The sequence below is a fragment of the Poecilia formosa genome, unplaced genomic scaffold, assembly GCF_000485575.1.
Source record: "Poecilia formosa unplaced genomic scaffold, Poecilia_formosa-5.1.2 Scaffold11, whole genome shotgun sequence".
Classification (NCBI taxonomy): Eukaryota; Metazoa; Chordata; class Actinopteri; order Cyprinodontiformes; family Poeciliidae; genus Poecilia; species Poecilia formosa.
The window spans coordinates 4,022,519-4,043,909 of record NW_006799950.1 but is presented as its reverse complement, the minus strand read 5'-3'; the positions used below and the strand labels follow the sequence as shown (position 1 = coordinate 4,043,909).

The 21,391-nt window shown below is 38.3% G+C and overlaps 1 protein-coding gene across 1 annotated transcript in view; it reads left to right on the top strand.

Annotated features, from left to right (window-relative positions):
* The window catches only part of frmpd1a (FERM and PDZ domain containing 1a), a 37,508-nt gene that overhangs the window by 1,118 nt on the left and 14,999 nt on the right, over positions 1–21,391 (top strand). The window contains exons 2-4 of the mRNA XM_007544720.2: positions 10,701–10,814; positions 17,105–17,227; positions 18,092–18,255. Coding sequence (XP_007544782.1) covers positions 17,109–17,227; positions 18,092–18,255 — 283 coding nt within the window. The 5' untranslated portion in view covers positions 10,701–10,814; positions 17,105–17,108. The remainder of the gene's footprint in view (positions 1–10,700; positions 10,815–17,104; positions 17,228–18,091; positions 18,256–21,391) is intronic.

Below are 21,391 nucleotides of genomic sequence, written 5' to 3'. Positions count from 1 at the left end.
ACCAATCAAACTATTCAGTTCAGTTTCTATAGCACCAATTTGCAACAACTGTCTTGAGACACTTTTCTTGAGACAACATATTAATTTGCATACAGTACATACAGGAGTCTTAAGTAAATGATACCAATTTATTCCAATTCAGTCTAATCATATAGTCACATTTGAGTGCATTTTCCTAAATAAAAGTGAAAAAATTATCATTTGAGATCAACTGAAAACAGATATATTTTTTGAGGTGGAGTTGGAAAAACTACAGAATGAGAATAAAGTCAAATTTCAGCTAGGAATTTGAAACTAAAGTACTGAAGTTGTATTTCACCTGACACCGACTTCATATCGATATTATCAATATTTTGAATTCATCCACCCACCTATAGTATTAGACACTCAAAAGCAAATGGGCAAAACTACTCACTCCTTAACCAAATCTAAGTAAAAACTTACGTTTAGTCCTCATGTAGCTCCTACAGATTTCTGATGCACCTTAAACCTGCGGGGACACAAAGAAACCTAAAAAGCAGGTGATGCTACAAAATCCCATGTTTGTACTCCAAAGAAAGCTGCTGTTATTTAGTCCCGTCAACTCTGGCAAAACGAGAACACTCGCTGCATCGTCTCTTTCTGAGCTTGTCTTAAGGGGTAAAACACACCTACCATGTAAAGAAAACATTACTGTGCTTCCACATTATCCAGTCAGCTTACTTCTCAATAATCATCTAAACAAATAATCAAATCAAACTAGCCAGAGGAACCGCTGTGCATCATACAACATCATGGATGTGTTAGTCCATTTTTGCCCCTCACAATTAGACTCACAAGAAGATAACTGAAAAATGGACAGTAAAGTAGAGAATAATTAAACTGTATTTCAAGATCCATTAAAAGTGTTTTTATTAGATTTAACATAGAACAGTGCAAAACAAGCCTATAAACAAATGGCATGTGAGCGTCCTGTCCTGTTAGCTATCACAACTGGGCCCTCGTCAACATCTTTATCCATTTCCTAACAATCGTAAGAACACAATTCTAACTTAATTATCAGGGGTCATAATGTTATGCCTAATTGATCTAGTTGTATGGAAAACACTAGAAGTCATCATGAGGGTAGATCTGCATCGGTCATTAGATACAAAGGCACTCAGACTACCACTGGCGGCTCTCGCAGCAAGCGAGTCAGTCATTTCGCTGTGTTCAACCACTGCTGAAGAATTGATGAACAGATTCATAGTACATACTCTGTGTGAAATGCGTTTTACTAATGCATCACTGCGCATGCTCACACACACACACACACACCCCCACACACGCACACACACGCACACACACACACGTTTGCGTGGCTATCTTTGTGGGGACTTTCCATTGACTTCCATTCATTTCTACAGCCTAAACCTTACCTTTACCCTTTTCCTAACCCTATCCATCACATACCTTACCCTAACCAAAACTCAATTCACACCTTAGTCCTAACCCTAACCCCTGACCCAAAAACAGGGTTTCCCCTTGTGGGGACCACAAGGAGCAATTGGTCCCCACAACGTAGTGTGTGTGTCAGGAAAATCGTCCCCACAAGGTATTACAAACAAACGCACACACGCACATGCATCTTATGATCACATAGTTTGCTCCATCATGCTGGAATACACTGTGTTGTTTCCACTGTGTCATGATAAGAAACGTGATCTCGTGCTCTGCGTGAATAGCTCGACTCCATCTGTACACTGACTGTATGTCCCAACCTCAGAGGAGGTTATTACCGTCCTGTGCTTTGTGCAGGGATGTTAATGAAAACTGAGTCCTGACACTCAAGAGCCGAAACAGAAGAAGAGCGAGGCTGCACGGCTGCGTTCTGACGGCCCTTCCTGCTCGGCTTTACTCATTTTTTATGATGTTATTTTTAGGTCGGACTACATTTTTGATGCTTCTTATTTGTCAAGTTTAATACTGAGACATAACTGGATGCTGTGTGCACGCCAGACGCTTTGTTTCTCTGCGTGCCAGCGTTCTTGTGCTTACACGTGGTAAAAATGCATTTTTTTTTGCATATTTTATCTGTCTTTCGGCAGCGTGTCGTCGCTCTTGGTTAAAAGTTTATATCTGTTACTGTATTAAAAAGCTGTGGGACTCGTAGCATTAGACTGTGCATTAAAAGTAGCTACGACTTCCCCAGATTGGTTCTGCAATGTACTGAGATTGCCCCATAACTTTGTTTTTGCAAATTAGATCTGAAAGCTTTGCTTTGTGAAATTGTTTTCAACGTTTTATCGTCATATCTGATCTTTCCCACAGCTTGTCAGACAAACACAGTGAATCTGAAGAGAACTTTCTGTAATGAGGTCCAAAATATTTTAGATTGACCCTAAGGGTTTCCCTGACAGCAGCAAGGATAGGTCCTGAAGTGCTTTTCACTGATAAATGTTTAAAAATAAACTGTACATCATTCATGACTGAATGGAAACTTCTGATTTTACATCAGTGGGACAAATCAGGATATTAATTGGAATTAGAGGGAATCTGTGTAAAACCTTTATAAAAAAAAAAAACCCACACGGCTTGATGACTGGAAACCCTCTTTTTAATATAGTTTTTTTCAGGTGAGTCTTTGTTATGAATTCTGACACATATGTACAAACTGTGTTTGAAAGAAAAATCACAGCTAAAAACCATGGGGTAAAAACCATGTATTTAGATATGCAATCTGTTACAACCTCCGGACAAATAAGTTGACGGAGTCCCTGCAAATGTGAAACAAGTTTTTATTTATTGTCTCAAAAGTTTGTATCAGAGAAAGGGGTCATTAGGTTGTACCAAATCTAAGAAACAAATAAAACAGCAGGGTCTAACAGACACCTAGTCTGTGTGAAAACAAAGAATAACCCAGATATTCCTATCTAACAACAACAACAACAACAACAAAAAAAAAAACTCACCAAAAATTTTGCATGGGTAGGATCCAAAAACTTGCCTAGAGGTTTTAAGGAAAAGGAACTTGCAGAGTTCTCCAACTGTCCCCACAAACCTGCAAGCAGAAGAAAACACACCTGAGCAGCAATGCAGGTGTGCAGAACAATCATCAGCGAGGAGGAGGAGGAGGAAGAGGAGGAGGAGGAGGAGGAGAGGCCCAGTCTTCTTCTTCTGTGTAATGGCAGATGAAATCCATAGAGGTTTATTACTGCCACCTGAAGGTAAAAGATCTAATACCTTCTTAAACCTGTTTCCCACTGGCCTGATAAAAACCCTCTACTACACTTTGCTTTGTACAGAGGGTCTGGGCTCTTGGCTATTGAGAAACTATTGCATCCTGGAGAACTGGATTCTGCTGATGTTTTAAATTTGACCCAATTGCTAACGGTTGCCTGTTTTGCATTAAATTATCATAATTTACAAAACCATGCAAAGTTGGCATTTTTAATGGACTTTTAATGCAACCTTCAGAGCAACTTTGCATTAAAAGTGTCATTATTTACAGAATGACACTTCATGACAACTGTCATAAACATTCATAAAGGCTTCTTTATGTTCATGATAGGTGTTATGTCATGTTTATGACAGTGTCATGTCAGTCTTATGCACACCCCTTCAAATAAAGTGTTACCAAAACTCCAAATTAATGCCAATCTGCATTGTGATCCTGAGGGTGGATTATCGGACCTGGGCACATTTGCAGTTGCTCTGGATGTCCTTCGCTTGTAGATCTGTTTTCCATACAGCTTCTTTAAAGGCCCCTTTAAATCTCTTCTCAGACTCATAACCTGCTCCAATCCTCTCTGTGAAAACCTCAGACAACTCGTTTGATCTCACTGCAACAGTCTAGAGCACACCCACTGCTGAAATGGTTGTTAAATATCTGTATGGCTCAATATGTTGGAAGACATAGATTTTTTTTCCAGGAGCATCTATTTTCACATGACTGCATAATGTATGGCAGCTTTGGGATGCCTTAAAAAAAATCTATGTTTAAAAACTGGAATGTGGGCTTAATGAAAAGCATGTTTAATACCTGCTTAAAGGTGTCTTATTTCCAAATCTGGCAGCCAAGCCTTATTGGGATGTATATTCTAATTTATTGAATATGACTACTTGCGGGACGAACCTTTCATTCGCTTCTGTGAGGCTAATACAAGAATAAACATGCAGTTCACAGTGTGCATCGAACCAAGAACAGTTAAGTGCTGGAAAGATCAAATGGGACGTTATAAAAAGAAATCAGTGCCATTAATGGACCTGAGTTAAAAGAGCCAGTCTAATTGCCCACATGTTTGTGAATCTACACTCAGCTATTATTCATGGAAAAGTCAAAGGTTTTTTTTGCTAGAAATCCTTTAGAATGATGACTGGAAGTAGTTTACAGAGCCATTTGTGAGTTGAATAAATAAGAAAACAGTTTTCAGCACTGCTAAAATGAAAAGGCTGCCACTGGATTTATAATGGATTTATAGTGTTTCTGAATATGCAGACATTTTTACAGATTAAAAGTCTATATGGATGTGGCCTTTAAATTGAGCCCACAATCTTTTTAATTAATTTTTTCGATTAAGTAAACTAAATATTCAGCAAACAGCTGGAGGTACAATGGAACAGCTCGGAATAACCATATGCACATGTAAAACCAGAAACTTGAAAGTTTGTGTCTAACCTGACTGAGCAAGCAATAATAATTTCAGTCTCTAGATGTAAAGAGCTGATTCCCCAAAACATTTCAAAATGTATTTGCAGCAATTATTACTTCCACCATGTAGTGGGGCTGAATACAGAAGCACACAACAGTTTTTATAGTTTACATAATGGGGAAAAAAAAGAAAAATTTTTTCATTTTACATTTAGAGTATGTCCTGCTGTGTGCCGACTTACCAAGTAAAACCCCAATAAAACACTTTAAAATCTGTAGTTACAGCATGAATGTAAAAATCTTAAAGCAGCAAAAGCATTTTGAATCATATGTGATGGTCAAGTGTCTGCAAAATATCCAAAATAATCAATCTGGTGAAATAAACAGCTCAGTTTTTGTGCACTAGTATTTATTTATTTATTTATTTATTTATTTTTAATCTATATCTTTCAGCGAGGTTAGGACAAACATACTGATACAAACTGAGTATTAGGTATTTGTTAAAGTTTCTCTATGTGTTTGGTTGGCAGATGAGCACTAGCCGAAATCCAGAGCTTATTATTTTCTGTATATATTTGTTCAAAAGTGTAAAAAAAGAAAAAGCTGTAGTTTTGTAGATTGTTCTGTTTTTCTCCTGATTCTTGCTTTTGTAGCAGTGAAATGTGGAACTTGAGGGACACGCATGCATTCACGTTTTCAAATGACCGCGAGCTGCCTGAGGCAGTATTTACTGGAGTCTTCCATCAGTAAATGTCATTTGGTGACATGGATTATGTGTGTTTGTTTGTTTGCCTGTATGTCTGTCTAAACGGTGATCTGCTAATTGGATTGCTGCCTCTAAAGATGAACATAGTCAAGGTGCAGTCAGAGGTCAGGGGTAGACCTGTGTCCTGTGTGTCCTGTTTTAATCTCATGCACTGCTGTTGGTGTCAGGTCCTGTTAAAGAAATGAGGAACTACAATTGATTTCCATCATTTTGGTAACTTTAATGACTGCGTAGCATTTATTCTGGTTTCATTCATCTTGTTCTGTGATCGTCCAGCCCTTAAAGGATCTGATCAATCAGTAAAAAGGCCATAGTGGAGCTCAGATGTTTTCTTTACAGTCCTTTATTTGTTCCAGACGGGTTACATTAGAATATACTATTGTTTGTAAGTGAAGCCTGGTCAGCATGGTGGAATAAACAGTGGTGGTTCCTGATCTGGGCAACCGCCCAGGGCGGCATCCTGTGCAGTCGACGTGAGCCCCGACAAACCCCCTTAAAATAATTTAGGTCATCCTAACTGACCTAAAGCAGAAAAAAAAAGTTTAATGTCAGACAAAAAGTCTTTGTGTCTTTTTATACAATGTGCAGGGCCATGCAGAGACCACTAAAGGGGCAGGTGCTCAAAAAAAAAAAAAGGGGCACATCTAACCTCATCCTAGGACAGAATATTAACAAAGCCACACAGCTTTCAGAGTTTAATAAACAATGATAATTTACAAAATTGTGAGATATACAATCAAAGCTAAGGAAAATCTCTAGAGCATACAACTATGCATAAGATTTTATTAGTAATTTCTTTCTGCAGGTCTATTTTGTTTAAGCAAAGTATTGCAATATTCAAACCCGCAATTTAGCAAGATATGTAAATCAGAGTCCACCAGACATATTTTGTCTTAACAGAATTACACTATTAAAAATGTAAAGTAGGGCACAATGCAACCTTTTAGTGAACTGTAATCTATTAAAAAGAGCTGCCTGTTTGCTACACTTGCAGTGGAGATGAAGATGGTCCATTTAGGAAAGCAGAGCTGCATCAAACTTTAATGTGGAACTGCAGAAAGAAGAAAAAAAAAACAAAAGCAAAAATGTAATTGTTAATGCATGATGTCACCATGAGAAAAGCCTGAGTTTTGCTTAATAAAAAACTTTTTTATAAATTAAAATCACACATTTTCATCTCATGAAGTGATTTTTTATTTTTTTTTGCAAAAACAAACTTATTTGTGCATGTCATAAATCTTTTCTTGCTACTCTAAGTTTTTGTTTGTGACTCAAAGTTTTGCTTGTGATTCTCACATGAAGTCAGATCGCAAAAAAATCGCAAAAAAGATTTCTGATGTGTGCAAATAAAAGTTTATGTTTGGCAAATAACTTTTTAAGCTCACAAGACAAAAATGAGTTATTTAATTTAAAAAAAAGTTTTTAAACAAAACTTTGTTAAAAAAAAAAGAAATCATTACAATTCCAAAAGTTTTGATTTCAATTTTATTTTACTTAACTGAAGTTAGTTTTTTTTTTCATTGAATAATTGGGAGAAAAAAATTAAACTTCATACTCTGCGAACCAGACCCTAAACTTACTTAAAGTCTGGTTGAGTTTTTCCCCTTCATTAATGACACACTTTTATTACATACATTATATCTATCATGGTAATTCAGGGTGAGTTATTTTTAATTCTAAATGAATATCCTTGTTGGGCTTTTATTTAAGTGCTATTCTCCTTCAAGGTACATTTACCTAACGCCAGAATAAATGTAATGTACATTATGCAGCAAAGGAAATGACAAGACATATATCCATTATGGAGATGATCGGTTTTGGACGGGCGATGTGCCCCTATTGCATAAGCAATAATGAAGAATGACTGCTGTCATTAACAATACAGGGAAGAAGGTTTTTAGTTATCTAGCTTTGCTAGCAAAGTCGTTAGCTAGCACCTAGCTAATAGCACAACAACAACAACAGCCTAATGTCTGTATGATAAAAATACCAAATCGATAGATAAGAACAGTTTTTCCTCACCTGGCTGTCTCCTCCCCTCAGTAGTTCTTCAGAGTAAGCCAGACGCAGAGGCCTGTCAGTGTCTGTTGTATTTCATTACCTCTCTGCTTAAACCGCAACTCCGTGCTGAAGCAGAAACGATTCTTCAACGTTTTCCATCATGTGACAAGTAGCAAGTCTACTCCACTTTATTCACCAAAAACGTTTTTTTTTAATTCACCAAAAACTGTTCTGTAATCTGGAACGTTCTCTATGTTGAGCTCCAGTTAGCTGCCTTATCTCACTGTGCGAGAGGCAACTGCGTCATGCGTCACGGGCAAAAGGTCAAAGGTAACAAGGTGACCGGAGGGCTTATTATGTTGTACAAAAAAAAAAAACCCAACAAAAAACAAATAATATTAGTACATGTGTCATGTGTCAGAAGAGAGCTTAGGAAATAATACAAAAAATAATAATAAAATAAAAAATTTGACCAAAAGGGCACTTCTTGGGGGCAAGGAGCAAAAGGGGCAGGTGCCCAAGCACCCCTTGCCCCCTCACCCCTCCCCTGCACGTGCTTGACAATGTGTGTAAATATTTGGTCTCAGCTGCTACATTCTGTTGCACATGAGTGACTTTTATTTGTGTGGGACTCTTGCAAGTCATACGGAAATGTGGCATGTGATAAAACAAAAAAAAAAAGCTAATTAAGTTTGGTGAAATCCAAGTAAAATCTGAATTGTATTATAATTTGGCTCACACTGTAGACTTTAAACCATTTTCTCATCACGCATTGTATTTTTCACATCTCATCTTTTCCATTTTTTTTTTTTTTTGCTGCCTCATGTGTCTCCTCTCTCTCCCCCTCCATGACTCCATCTGTGTGCAACGGTATGCCTGTTAGTTGTTGGTACAGCGAAGCGGTTGCATTATCTGCATACATTATTGATGTGAGCAGCACACTGACTAACACACACAAACTCCAGCCGCCAACAGGGATGATAAAAAGATACTCTCAGTACGGACATAAAACACAATGTTACACACACACCATCAAATGAAGCAAAAAAAAAAAAGTTATTTAACTTATGTTTATCTGTTACTGTACATCAGAAAGAGAAACTAAACGTAGCAGGCATTCATTCCGTTTGCTCATTTCTCAAGAAACATATGCATTTATCCATCTCTGAGGCATTTAAGCTGCTTGATATACACAAAATTAAAAGCTGCCCTGTCGGCAGCTCAAGTGCCTGAACATATATCAAATGATTAACTTCGAACAAGAGGGTAGGATGAGTTATTAAAGAAAGGAGTACTTTCTTTAATAACTGAGGTGAGGGTAACTGAGTGGATGAAGGCGGAGAAGGGAGAGAGGGGATAAAGAAGAGTTCCCAGCATCTCTTTTCCCAGGGCTTTGTAAGGGGCTCGTTAATTATGCATGTTGTTTAGAGCAGAGCAGGGGGAAGTGGGACTCCACAAACAGCTCAGCCCGGCCTATCCCGCTGTGATGGAGTCCCACTATGTTTTTTGACGCTTTTATTCCCCCATCCTTCTTCTTCTCCCTTCGCTTTTCTCCCCACTTTTTCCTGCGTTGTCTTCCTTTTCATATTTCTGTTTGTTTATGAAATATCATTTTGCACTCTGCCTCTCAAGCAGCTTTCGTCTAATCCTTGCCTTGTTAACTTAGTGCACTTTCTCACACTGAATGTTTTCCTTTTCCTGTTTGTGAAAATTACTGAATTGTTTCATTTTGTTTGCTGAACAGTGGAGCTTTTAATCCTATGTTCATTTTCCTTCCTTTTACCTCCTTCAGAAGGAAAGATTAGAATGTTAAATAGATGTAAATAAATGCAAACATTCGCATTGCTTTTAATATTTTCACACTGGGATTTTAACTGAAAAACCAGAACTAAAAGGAGTACATAGTTAAGTAAAAGGACGATTTCATGGATTTCAAAATGTTCACCAGAGAAAAATTTAAATGTTTGGCACATTGTTAGTCTGTCCCCTTTATACTTAAACAAAAAACTGGAGCATCATCATAACTACAATAATATGGAGTTCACCTGCATGTAACCTTTTATATTCAACCTTGTCAAATTCATCATTCATCATCAAGCTGGTCAGAGAATGTCTTCAAACATCAGCTTTCATGTGTTGCCACATATTCTAAATTGTAGAAGTCTAGACTTTGATTAGGCCATTCTAACAATGGCTAATCAATGATCTAACCATTTATGACACTTCAATCTCAAGTCCTTTGCAGCTCCTGGCAGGTTTTCTTCCAGGATTGGACTGCTTGTAGCTTCCTATGAAAGGTTTCCCTTTACTTGCTGTAGAGCAGCAACACCACAGCACGATTCTGGCACCAGCATGATTCACTGTAGAAATGGTGTGCTCAGGGTTATGTGCAGATGTGGCTTTCTCTCTCACACAGCTCTTTGCATATTGGTGACAAAGTTTCATTTGAGCAACTTTTGCCTTATTTTCGCCATGCCGCCTGCTGTGGCCCTTGTAAACTAAGAATAAACAGTTTACGGTTTTTCCTTTGCTCAGTAGCTTTCTTCTTGCGACTCTTCCGTAAAGCCCAGATAAGTTGCGTTCACAGCTAATAAAAAACACGTTGACAGACTCTCCGTCTGGAACTGTGAAACTGTGCAGCATCTGTAGGGTTGCATGGGCCTCTTGGAGGCTTCTCTGAACAATGCCCCGTTTTTTTGGTAAGAGTCAGTTTGGTGCGACTCCCATCTGTTAACAGTTTTGGAGTGATATGATTTAAATTTAAGCTCACTAATGTTCTTTAGCAAACCTCTCGAACCTTCACAGGACAGCTGGATTAAGTTCCACAAAATGACTAATTAGGTGACGTCTGAAGAGAGCTGGGTGCATTTGTTTTAATTCTGTGTTACACCAGTGCAATCCTCACTTTTCAGACCCATCCGTGTAAAAGAAAATTGGAAGAAACATTATCCTTTTCCTTACATGTCACAATTAAGCACTACGTTGTCGCATGCAATTTATGTAACGTAAATTGATGTTTGCGTGTATGACAGTGCTTCTCAACTCCGCTCCTCACTGCCCCCTCCTGCTCTGCATGTTTTAGACGTGCCTTTATTCCAGAACAGCTGATTCAAATGATTGCATGACCATCAAGTACTGCAGAAGCCTGTTAGTCACTCGGGGACACAGTTTAGGTGTTTGGCAGAAGGGACCGGAATTGAGAAACACTGCTGTGACATGACAACATGTGAAATGGGTGTAGATACTTTTGTAGGCACTGTGTGTTGCCTCAGTACTCTAAATGTGTCTAAAGCCATGTCCTTATTATGTTGTGCATATCCCCAGGAGATGAAGATACGTCATCCGGGTCCCCTTCCGCCAGATGATGGACGAACCGAACGTGGAGCGTGACTGCAGCCAGCGCCCTCAGGGAGCCCCGGGAGAGGGAGCGGCGAGCAGGTGACTGTTCGCTACTTCAAGCAGATTTGTTTGCACATGCGATGAGTACGTTTACAGAAAATAACAGTGATGACATTAGAGGATCAGAAAAGTGTGGGATAAAAGTGAAAATGAGACAAACGGGGAGATTGAGTTGCAGCTTTGCAGCTCGTCTTGTACGGTTGGACCGAAGCTCAGTTTAATCTGGCTCAGCAGGAGTGACGCACAAACTCCCTGCCACAGGCTCCAGACACACTCTCTAATCCCACTTGCCTGCTCTGTGCATGTCTCAGTGTGTGTTATGTGAAAGCTGGACGTAATCTGCGTCTCACTATACCAGGACGTTGAATTCACAAGATAAATAAACTAGATTAATGCTGTGTTTCACTTTTCCAAGCTGTTGAAAATTCATTCATCCATCCATCGCCTATGCCCACCTTTCAAGAGGCGGGAGGCGGCGTTGGTACCCTTTTATGGAGTCACATTGCTGCCAAAAACTCTGAGGAGCATATCAATCACATTAGAGCATATGTTAATCAAGAGAGCAGAGCCGCATTTCCATGTTTTCGTAGGGCCATGAACGCACCACAGAAAGCGGTAGAACGCCCTGCTGGTTGGCATATTTTTTATGTTTGCCTTTGTAAGTCTGTATATTGATTGGTCTCAGAAATCACATGAAACCCAACAACTCTGAGGTCTCTTTATGGACCTTCTAGGTTTGAAAACATTTCATTCACTTGTTCACCCAGCATCCGCCAAAGTTATCTCCCAACTGTGACTTTTCATCCAGTTGCATTAATTGCTTCTTCTGTAGTTTTGCAACCACATTTGTTCTTAAATTGTGTATTTTTAAATCTATGCCGTGTCTGAAAGTAGAAAAATCTTAGTCTAAATTAAAACTTGATTAACTTTCACTGTTTATTTGTATTTATCCACATTTCTCTCTGGCTGCTGCTTTATAAAGATATAAATAAGAAAGATACAGATGAGAAAGAAATCTGACTAACAGCTCCTTTACTAAAGTGCTCAGATTAAAATTATGTGATTAAACATAGATACAGAGATTATACGACAAAAGGAACATATTAATTTCATTGTAACTATAGATGTACACACACAAAAAGTGCTTATAGTGGAAAATAAACTGCAAGTGCTGCTGCAGCCCCATTAGTCAACTGTGAGAGTGTGTGTTTTTTTTTTTTTCTGCAGCAGTTGTTATACTGCCCAGCTCCTGTCTCAGCAATAAACAAAAAGCCAACCTTTCTGCCTGAGATCACTCTTTCCTGCAGCAGTTGTATGGCAGGCTCAGCTTCAACGCTGCAATATTTATATTAGGTATTAAAAATCATCCTTTTTAAACAAATGCTTTATTAAAGGGAAAAGCAAATGTAGATCACCAACAAACAAGAGTGTTGCACGTTTAGAGGATTAATTAAGTTTTAATTAACATTTCTTAATCAATTTCCCCAGGACAGGCACTCAGATTATCTATAGTATTTTTGTTTTGTTTCTCGCCTCACACACACTCAACTGATTGCAGCTGCAATGTGTTACAATCACAATCCAGACAAGCAGATTTTTACTTTCGTTCCTTTCAGAAAATGTTACACTATCCACCCAGAAGCTCATGGTAGAACATTTCTCTCTGTGAGAAGGCTGGTCAGTTTTTTTTCTAGGTTTTAAACATATATTTTTTCTATATTACGTATTGAAAACAGCCTCCATTTTCTTTTAAATAATCAGTCTATCTTTTACAGGAGTAGAAAACCACTCAAGCTTTATCTGCTGTTATTTTACCCACAACACGTCCGTTGGCCCAAGCTAATGCTACACATGTCGTGGTGCAAAGAGAAGTTAATATGTTGATATGCAACTGGATGGGAGCGGTAGAAAACTTTTTATTTGTTTTATTTACTTTGGCAGGACAAATTAAAACTAATTTCTTTATCTGCCCTGCACAAAACACAAGATCTATAATAGCAAATAAAATTTAAAAAATAAAAATAAAAATTAAATAATTATTAACACTACAAGTACAGCTTCATTTAGCTCAGACACAGAGAAAAAAGCAAAACAAAACAATTCTGCTATAATTATATCACATGGTCCTATACACAGGAAAGCTCCTCCCAACAAATTTCCTAAGATGCTAAAGAACTATTAACTTTTCACTCTTACCTGTTTTCTTGTGACTCTGTTGTATTCAGATCCCACTCTGTATCATTCATGTGTAACAATGTCTTAATGTTGCCAGCCTAATTTGTAGATGCATTTATATTTGGGAACCTCTGATTGGTCGTTATAAGCGGCACTGCTAACTGTAGAGAAGCAGGCTGGTTCTGGCAGAATTTACAGACACCAGCTAGTAATATAAAAAGAACAAAGCTGCAAGCTACGTCAATAAATTCAGATGCAAACATCAATTGTGACTGAAGCTTTATGTATGCTTTGATCTACCTCAGCTGTTTGAGTGGTAATAAAACAAACAGCATGAGAATAAGAGGCACTGTGCTTTTTTTTCCCATGGTAATCTGTTTTGTTTCCTAATGATGAGGCTCGGTGTTTTTATTCTTCTGTTTTCAATAAGGACTAGACATAGCTCTTAATTATTAATCAAGATTCAAAACGGCAATTTGTCTCCACAGTCCAACCAGTCACATGTGAAGTTCTTGGTTCTGCCGCAGCAAAGGGTTTGCTTTGTCCTCAGTCTGGACGGGGTTTAGGCTTAGCACTGGTCTCGATTTAGAAGTGGATGTGTGGAGCGTGTGGGTGCAGACCTAATAATATACAGCTGTGACATATCTACACTTTTACCAAGCAGTGATTAATCTCACATTTATTTCCAGATTCGACAAGAATCCCTCTGAAAATGTCAGGGATTAAGTGTAAGGTTTCCTCCGATGCTATTATTACACCTGTTCAGAAAATAAGCTGACATTTCCTCTCTGATCCCTAATCGTGAATGCTGTCGTTGCAGAACAGGAACTGCAGTGCTGCTGTGGCTGATTTGATTTGCTGGGCTTGGACTTCATCTGTGTACTCAATCAAAGCCATTCTGGAAGGAAACAAGCTTATTTATAAAGGGGGCAGGTTGTAAAGGAGCACTTTGCCCCAATATTTCTATTGACTGAAAAGTGCAGACATTTGGCTTCAAATCAATCTGGTCTTGAGTATCTGATTTCGTAGAAAGTAACCTCAAAGGAAGAGTGTAACTGAGGAGATTGTATCTATGATTTTGGCAGCTTTCCGTTTAGTAGTAGTTGGTAGCATGAAAAAAGAGTAAAAAGAAGTCACCCTTTGCATTGTGTTAATACAATTTGAGAAGTGCTTGAAGGGAGCTGCAGCAAGTGAATATGAAGAAGGAGATGGGTTAAAGGAAGTATTGCAGGGCTAATATGAGGAAAGGAACGGCAGAGAGGATCAGGAGACGGCTATGTGCTGCCAGATGGATGGATAATGTGCTTATAATCAAAGATCCCCCAGGAGACACTGCTGTCTGCCTGCGTCACTCAACACGCCTCCGCCTTTCTCAACTTTTATCACACTTGTCGTCTGTCATCACCTCCCTCGGTCTGCTGTTTTCCTCACCTATTTCCTCTTTATCTCTGCTTTTCTTCCCCTGTTTCTCCTGTCAGCAATTTGCTTCCTGTAATGGACGGCGCTAATGTTCAGCTTCTGTCTATAGGGAGATTCCTTCCTGTAGCTGCTCACTGAGGGACGCACCAGACCTGCTGAGATCATTCGCTCATTCATTTAATCGATCCCAATGCTGTTTCTCCGTACAGCGTTACTGCCTCCGCCTCTCATTCATCCCATCATTCATCTCTCTATTCTTGTGTTCAGTGATTAGTCAGCGATGAATTATGGTATTAATTCAGTCTACAAAAGTGTGGAATTTGATTTCAACCCATTTCAAATCTGGATTTTTCCGTCCATCCGTCCATCCACTGTTCCTTCCTTCCTGTTTGTCTTTCTTTCTGTCTGTCTCTGAAGTCTGACCACTGTACACATATCTGCCTTTTATTTTAGTTTAAAATGTATTTTAAAAGGATTGTTTACTCTGAAAGTTGGAGTTTTATTTTTCTTATTTACTAAACAAAAATGTGTCGTAGTCGGGGTTTTTTATATAAATAATTGTTTAAATAATTTATTTTGCTATGTAATGATTCTCTTTTTTAATTATTCACTGTGAGATAATCTGTTTCTCAGCTACAGCCTGGTGGAGTCATGATGATGTTAAAGGGATCTTGGGTGTCGGGGAAACGGAGTCCCAGGCTCAATGTGGCTATAAGCTCCAGATGTTGATCAGTAAAGACAAATAAACTGTAATTACCTGGCCTGTAGGCCACAAAACATAGATCTAAAAAAAAAAAAAGAAATTATGCTTTCTTTTTCAATTAATAACCTAAAACTAACATTTTATAAGGTGCTTTAATTTTACAAGGTGTTTAAATCAGTTTGTGCATAATCAGGAAATCTTAAATAGGACATGTAAGGCTGCATGAATTGGGCTAAAAGATCTTGAAAGCAACGACGCATCAAAACTCGATCTAACACCAACCATGTTTCCATCAACTTTTTATAGGCATTTGAAAAGGTTGATGGTGATGGTGAAATTAAATTTGGAATAACTTCCTCAGTTTTGCAAAAAAAAAAAAAAAACATTTTCACTTTGGCTTTTCCAAAAACAAAAAGAGATAGAAAAGGGAGATGGAAACGAATTTTCCTAATAGGTTTGATCGATGAAGTGTTGCTTTGCTGTCCTTTCTCCGGTCTTCGTGTAACATTGTCAATTCTAGTTGAAGTGACAGAAGAATTACAACTTGCCCGACGGTAACGCACTGTAAAATTACGCTTTGCATAGTGGATTGGTTTGCTCCAAACTAGTAGATGGAAACAAACTTATTCATGTTTTCTTTTTTGTAACATTTTAAATGCTCCTTCAAAATTTGCAAGAAAATCGGATGGAAACATAGCTACTGTTGGCCAATGTAACATTTTTTTTTAGTGTAGCAGCGTTATGCTGGCTGAAACTAACGTTTAACATCAACAATGTTAAGTTATTATAAAATAGAAAACCTTAATTGAGATGTCATAGCAACATCTTCTATAACTCGAGTATTTTCTGTTAAAGACAGAAACTCATAACTGGCCAGTCGGTTATTCTCATCCAGCCACAGTCTGTACATCTTTAATAAGCATGTTTTCTTGTAAGCTGATATGCCACTATCTATCTAAAATGTTGCCCAGCTCCTCGATGCACCATTAACCAAACCCAGTGGACACCAAGTTGGCCCATTATGTCCTTCCCTCCGACCACCACAGCCTTTCAACGTTCTCATTTGTGACAACTGCGTGCTTCACAGTTACACAACAGGGACTCATTTAAAGGAAAGTGCGTCATTATTTAAAATGATGAACTATTTGTATTGATTGCTATTGAGACTTGTGGGCAATATTGCATCAGGTGGTTCATAAATCAGCCTAAGAGACCATTAGGCTACACAATGCCAAAACTGACGTCATTGTTGGCCTCCACCCACGTAAAATCCAAAAATGTCACAGAGGATCTTTGAACCTCACCAAACAATACCAGCTCATATGACAGCGTTGTCCAAAAAAGCAAAAAGAAGAAGATGTATTCAGCTTTAGCTTTTTAAATGTATTTATTGTATTAAAATTGTTTTACATCTGTCTAGTGCTGTTTTTTAGGATGGTGGTGCTTACAACATAGGTGTTGTTAAGACCTTAAAACGTTGGAAGCCTAGCCAAACATCCGTGCTCTTACCCTCCACTTTCTTACATTTATACACATAGCAAACAAAAGCATTGCAACTGAAAAGTGTCAGCTACTTAGGTTTAATTTCTGCATTCAATAAATGTTACATCCTTCTTTTTTTTCAGCTCATATCCATTTTATAGAACAGTTTGCAGGAACTGCAAATGAACTTTGTCAAATCTCTGGCAGTTTTCTGTCCTGTCCATTCAGAGGTCTTATCTTTTCTCTTCAGCACAGGAAGTGCCACAGTATGCATTTTGCGGACACAAAGCATGTTTACTCTCATCACAGAACCGTTCTGTTTAACAGCCTGCATTTCCTAATTTAGGACTAACGTTGCTGTCAGTGGAGAAGAGAATTTATGGACTTTGTTTACCTGATTTGTGCATCACCTGTGTCTTTTCTTGGGCCAAAACACCCAACACTAATAATCCTTGCCCTGTTCATTGATTTGCTCTAAATTAAATTTAGCTGGCATTAAAATAGACCTCGTTTAGATATTGTAATGACATATATTTTCCTTTAATGACAGGTAAATGGAGTCTCAGGACAGGAGTCGCTCCCCGTCCCGCAGAACCAGCCGAGTGGAACAGGTGGTGGGACGATGGCTGAGACGGTCCAGAGACTTGGGCAGCAGGTCTCACTCTCTGAGCAGGTAGGCTTCTGTTTTGTTTTCATCTAGATGCAGTTGTTAGGTAATCAGATTTATCTGACTTGACTGTCTTTTGATGTGGAAACTGACCCTGTTTAACATCAAGACCTAGAATCGTTTGAATTTTGTCCTTGTTGTTCTCAAACAAAATTGAAACAACTTCAAACAAATCAATCAAGTCAGAGTTTGGTAATGGCATATTATGTGACTAAGAAAGAAAAGTAAGAAAGAAAATTAATCTACAAGAACGGAACTAGGTAAATATTACACAACAACCTTTTTTTTCCTCTTTTTTTTATTCCAGCTTTCAGTCGGATCTCTACACAAAACTAAAATTCCTGGTTTTAATTGCTAGCAGGAGTTTTTGTTTAAGGATCTGTTTATTATAAGTCTTTTTATGTATTGAAAGACTTTTAAAAAATGAACAGCTAAGACTTTTTTTTTCCATCTCATCATAAAATTAGAAAAAGAAAATGAAGTCAAGACAGCCACCTTTTGAGGCTCTGAGTTTAATTAAGATGGAATGATGTGGATCCTTTCTTCTAGTCTAATAACTCAAAAATCAGAAAATCACTTCAGTAATCACTGTGACCATGACGTTAATATGGATGCTTGTTGTCTAACATCTGCATTGGTAACAGATATTGGAGACGAAGCTGCTCACATGGCAGACGACCTGCTTCATGCTGCTTGACCTCTGCGAGTTTTAGGGCAAGAAACGCTGCCAACATTAGTCGTTTTATTTTTAAAACCCTTGTACTCTTGTTTTACTTAAGTTCGGGAAATCACAGCTTTTGAAACAAAATCACAATAATTTCACATAGAACCTCCAGTGACATGGTAAGACGTCCTCCTGATGCTTTGCAGAGATCGTGCTGCGGTGGATGGGAAAACAGGAGAGTCCGGTGGCTCCGATCAGAGAAATTACCCGTTCCGATTCAACGTTCAGATCCAAAAGGACCCGGACCTCAACTCCCATGGCCTCACGCTTTCCAGCCAGATCCCCATCCTGGTGCAGGAGGTCACCACAGGTAGGACAATTTCCTCAAAGGCAACATTAATTGTAGTTTTGACAGAAAGTAGCGCGCAAAACGTAATGTCTGTTAAATAGAAGTATCACAAAGTTTCAACATTTAGAAATGGCTGATCATTAGTTTGTATCAGATATTTTACACATTCTTGCTCATCTGAGACTAGTTGTGGTAGTTTGACTTTATCCACCAGGTCACAACATCCTATGTCACGGGGTGAATTTCTACAAGGAGCTGCAGTATTTTAGTTTGCTGAATCGGTGCCTTCTGCCCCAGCACAATGTTCCCTGTAATGAGTAAACTCTTGGTTGTAAGTTAAAAAGCACATATAGCTGTACCCCTCTCAGGTATACTGAAAGAACAGAAAAAAACTAAAACAAAAAAAAAAAAAACACTAACACTTGGTTTCTTACATAATATATGTTCATATTGAGAAGGCTATTCTTTATGTTTCAATTGTAGAAATACATAAATTGCTACATTTGCAAAATTCTTATATGTTTTCCAAATAATCAACTTTCCATTATAAAATACATTTACTTTGCAGTAAACCAAGATCCCTTGCTGCAAAACACTGATTACTAGTTCTTGTTTTGTTTTTTTTGGCAAATACTGTCGTATTATAAATAAAGCATTTGTCAGCCTTTTTTTTCCCCACTGTAATCTCCAGCACACCGTTTCTAATTTGCATAACAAATGTCTTCCCAGCAAATTAATGCGTGAACTTGTGCCAGACCTCTGCAGACCTTTGGTCGGTACAAACTGACAAAGTAAAAACCTCCAGCTGGGGCTGCTGCTGTACGCGCTGATGCTGCAGAGATGCACACAAAATTACATTAACAGAAGGAAGTGCTGCACGGCGCTAATGTCTTTGTTTGTGTTTGCGCGTGCATTTGTGGGTGTTGTGAAGATGTGAGATAATGTAGATGCATGCAGCTTAAGGTATGCCCAAGTATCTCAGCTCAGTGCAAGCACTTCCTCCTAACGGAATTATTTAGCACTGACCTGTGTCAGAAGTGTAAATGCAGCAGAGTTTGGAAATACTGTCAGGGAGATTTGGTTTGACCGGCTTTTGTGACCATACTAACCATGTAGTTATTAATTTACGTTTACTAACAGTGCTACCGTAGTCTTCAGTGTGTTTTCGATGACAGTTCATATGACAAACCATCACAGAAGTAATGCAAATGTAAGGAAAAGTGCACAAACCTTTTTTTTTTTCTTTTTTTTTCAAATTGAAATCTGAAAACATGAGACCCAACTCTTTATTTATTTATTTTTTTAACTTACATTTGACTGGTTTTGGTTTTTATATGTTAAAAAAAATCCTTTTTGAGCTTTCATGTGTGCATTAATTTTTTCACTCGTATTTTGAGGCTTTGTGGGTGAAGGGTTCACACAGTGACATCCAAACAGCCCTTTGTTGCAGTAAATTCACTTTGAAATACAGGGGGCATCAGTGGGGATTCAAGATGACAGCACCCAAGAAAAATGCTGATATTACGGATTAAATCAGACCCAAAAGGACAAAAAATGAAGCTGCTAGAAAATGTTTTCTCCTTTAGACAATAGAACTGTATCTCCATACGACTTGATGTGAAATCTCATCATGCAATATAAGTCTGAAAATCATCTGTAGTGGTCTTTCAATATTAGGTAATTAGGTGCTAAATACAAATGCATTCTACATTTTGTTTGGATTTCCATTCGTAAAATATGTTGAAAACCAAGTACTGACAAAACCATTAACTATGATTTTTTTAATACTCCATCTTGAGTTGAATTTATCTCCTGAAATACCAATAAAATGTACTAAAGCTTGTGGTTGTAAAGTGGCAAAATATGACAAAATTTGGAGGTTATGGATACTTTTGCAAAGTTCTGTGTATTTTTGCTAGTTAAACACTGGAGTTAGCATGTTGGAAACTAACAAACTGGATCACTAAAAAAACGGATTAAATACTGTAAGTCATCCTTCCACAAAGATGCTTGAACATGGCAAATCACCTAATAATGCAGAAAACATTTTAGTACCCAGCTGTGAAATGTTTGAACGGAGAAACTGAAAGTGCAGAGGAACACAGATCTGAATCCCTCAGAGGCTCAGGGGCACATTACAGAAACTTTTCACTCTCATGTCTGCCTCAAGTTTGTCCTGTCACCATCTGTCTCTACCCATGAAGCACACACACACACACGCGCTCACACACTGGTCCTCACTCCACTAGTGGCTCCTCCTCTGAGCCTTGGCTTAGTTTCACTACCCTCTGTCTCTTTGTATATGGCTGGTGCTGCAGCATCTTGACAGTGAAATATGAATCCTTTATTCAAAAGCCTTTTCAGACCTATCAGTGTCACTGGCTGCTGTCCACATTGTTTTTAAAGAAAATATCAAGTGATAAGCTACCTGATATTGCACGCTAAAGAAAGGCAAAGTGGACAAAGCTCAAACCCACGCAGGCTGGACGAAATGATGATCAATTCATTTATGCATTTTGTTCATAAACAGATCCACATAATTTCCTTTGATTTATATTTTGAAAACACTTTAATTACTTATTCACATGATATAAACTCCTGTGTTCAGCTTGATAGCAGACCTCAGTTTTGGCATCTCTAAGCCTTCATCTTGTCTAATGAGAGCTCCTACAGTGTCGAGCACATTCAAAATGTCCTTGTTCATTTGTTTCGCTGAACCTGCTGCATAATGCTTTGTGTAACAGCTTGAGCACAGGACAGAAAGACGTGTCCAACAAGGTGGCAACCAGGAGACGTATCTGTAATCAATTCACAACTCTAACAGCTGCTAGAAAACCTATCAGTTGAGCAGCCAGTCGATTTTAAAAACAGCCGTAGAGACAATAAACGTGAGGGTGGATGATAGTGTTGAGGAAGGACGGAAAGATTCCTGTTGCTGTTTTGGGAAGAACAAATTTTGTTTTTAGAACAGTGCCTTGCAAAAGTGTTAATGCACAAGAAAGATTTTCAATATAACTCTTTATTCAATTGGATCATTTTTGTGAACAAACAGCAGACAAGTCAGGAGTAAAGTTGTGATGAAATTTGAAGCAGGGTTAGGTTGTAAAACAACATTGCAAGCTTTAATTATCGTCCCATAAAGCCTGGCCTAGAAAAA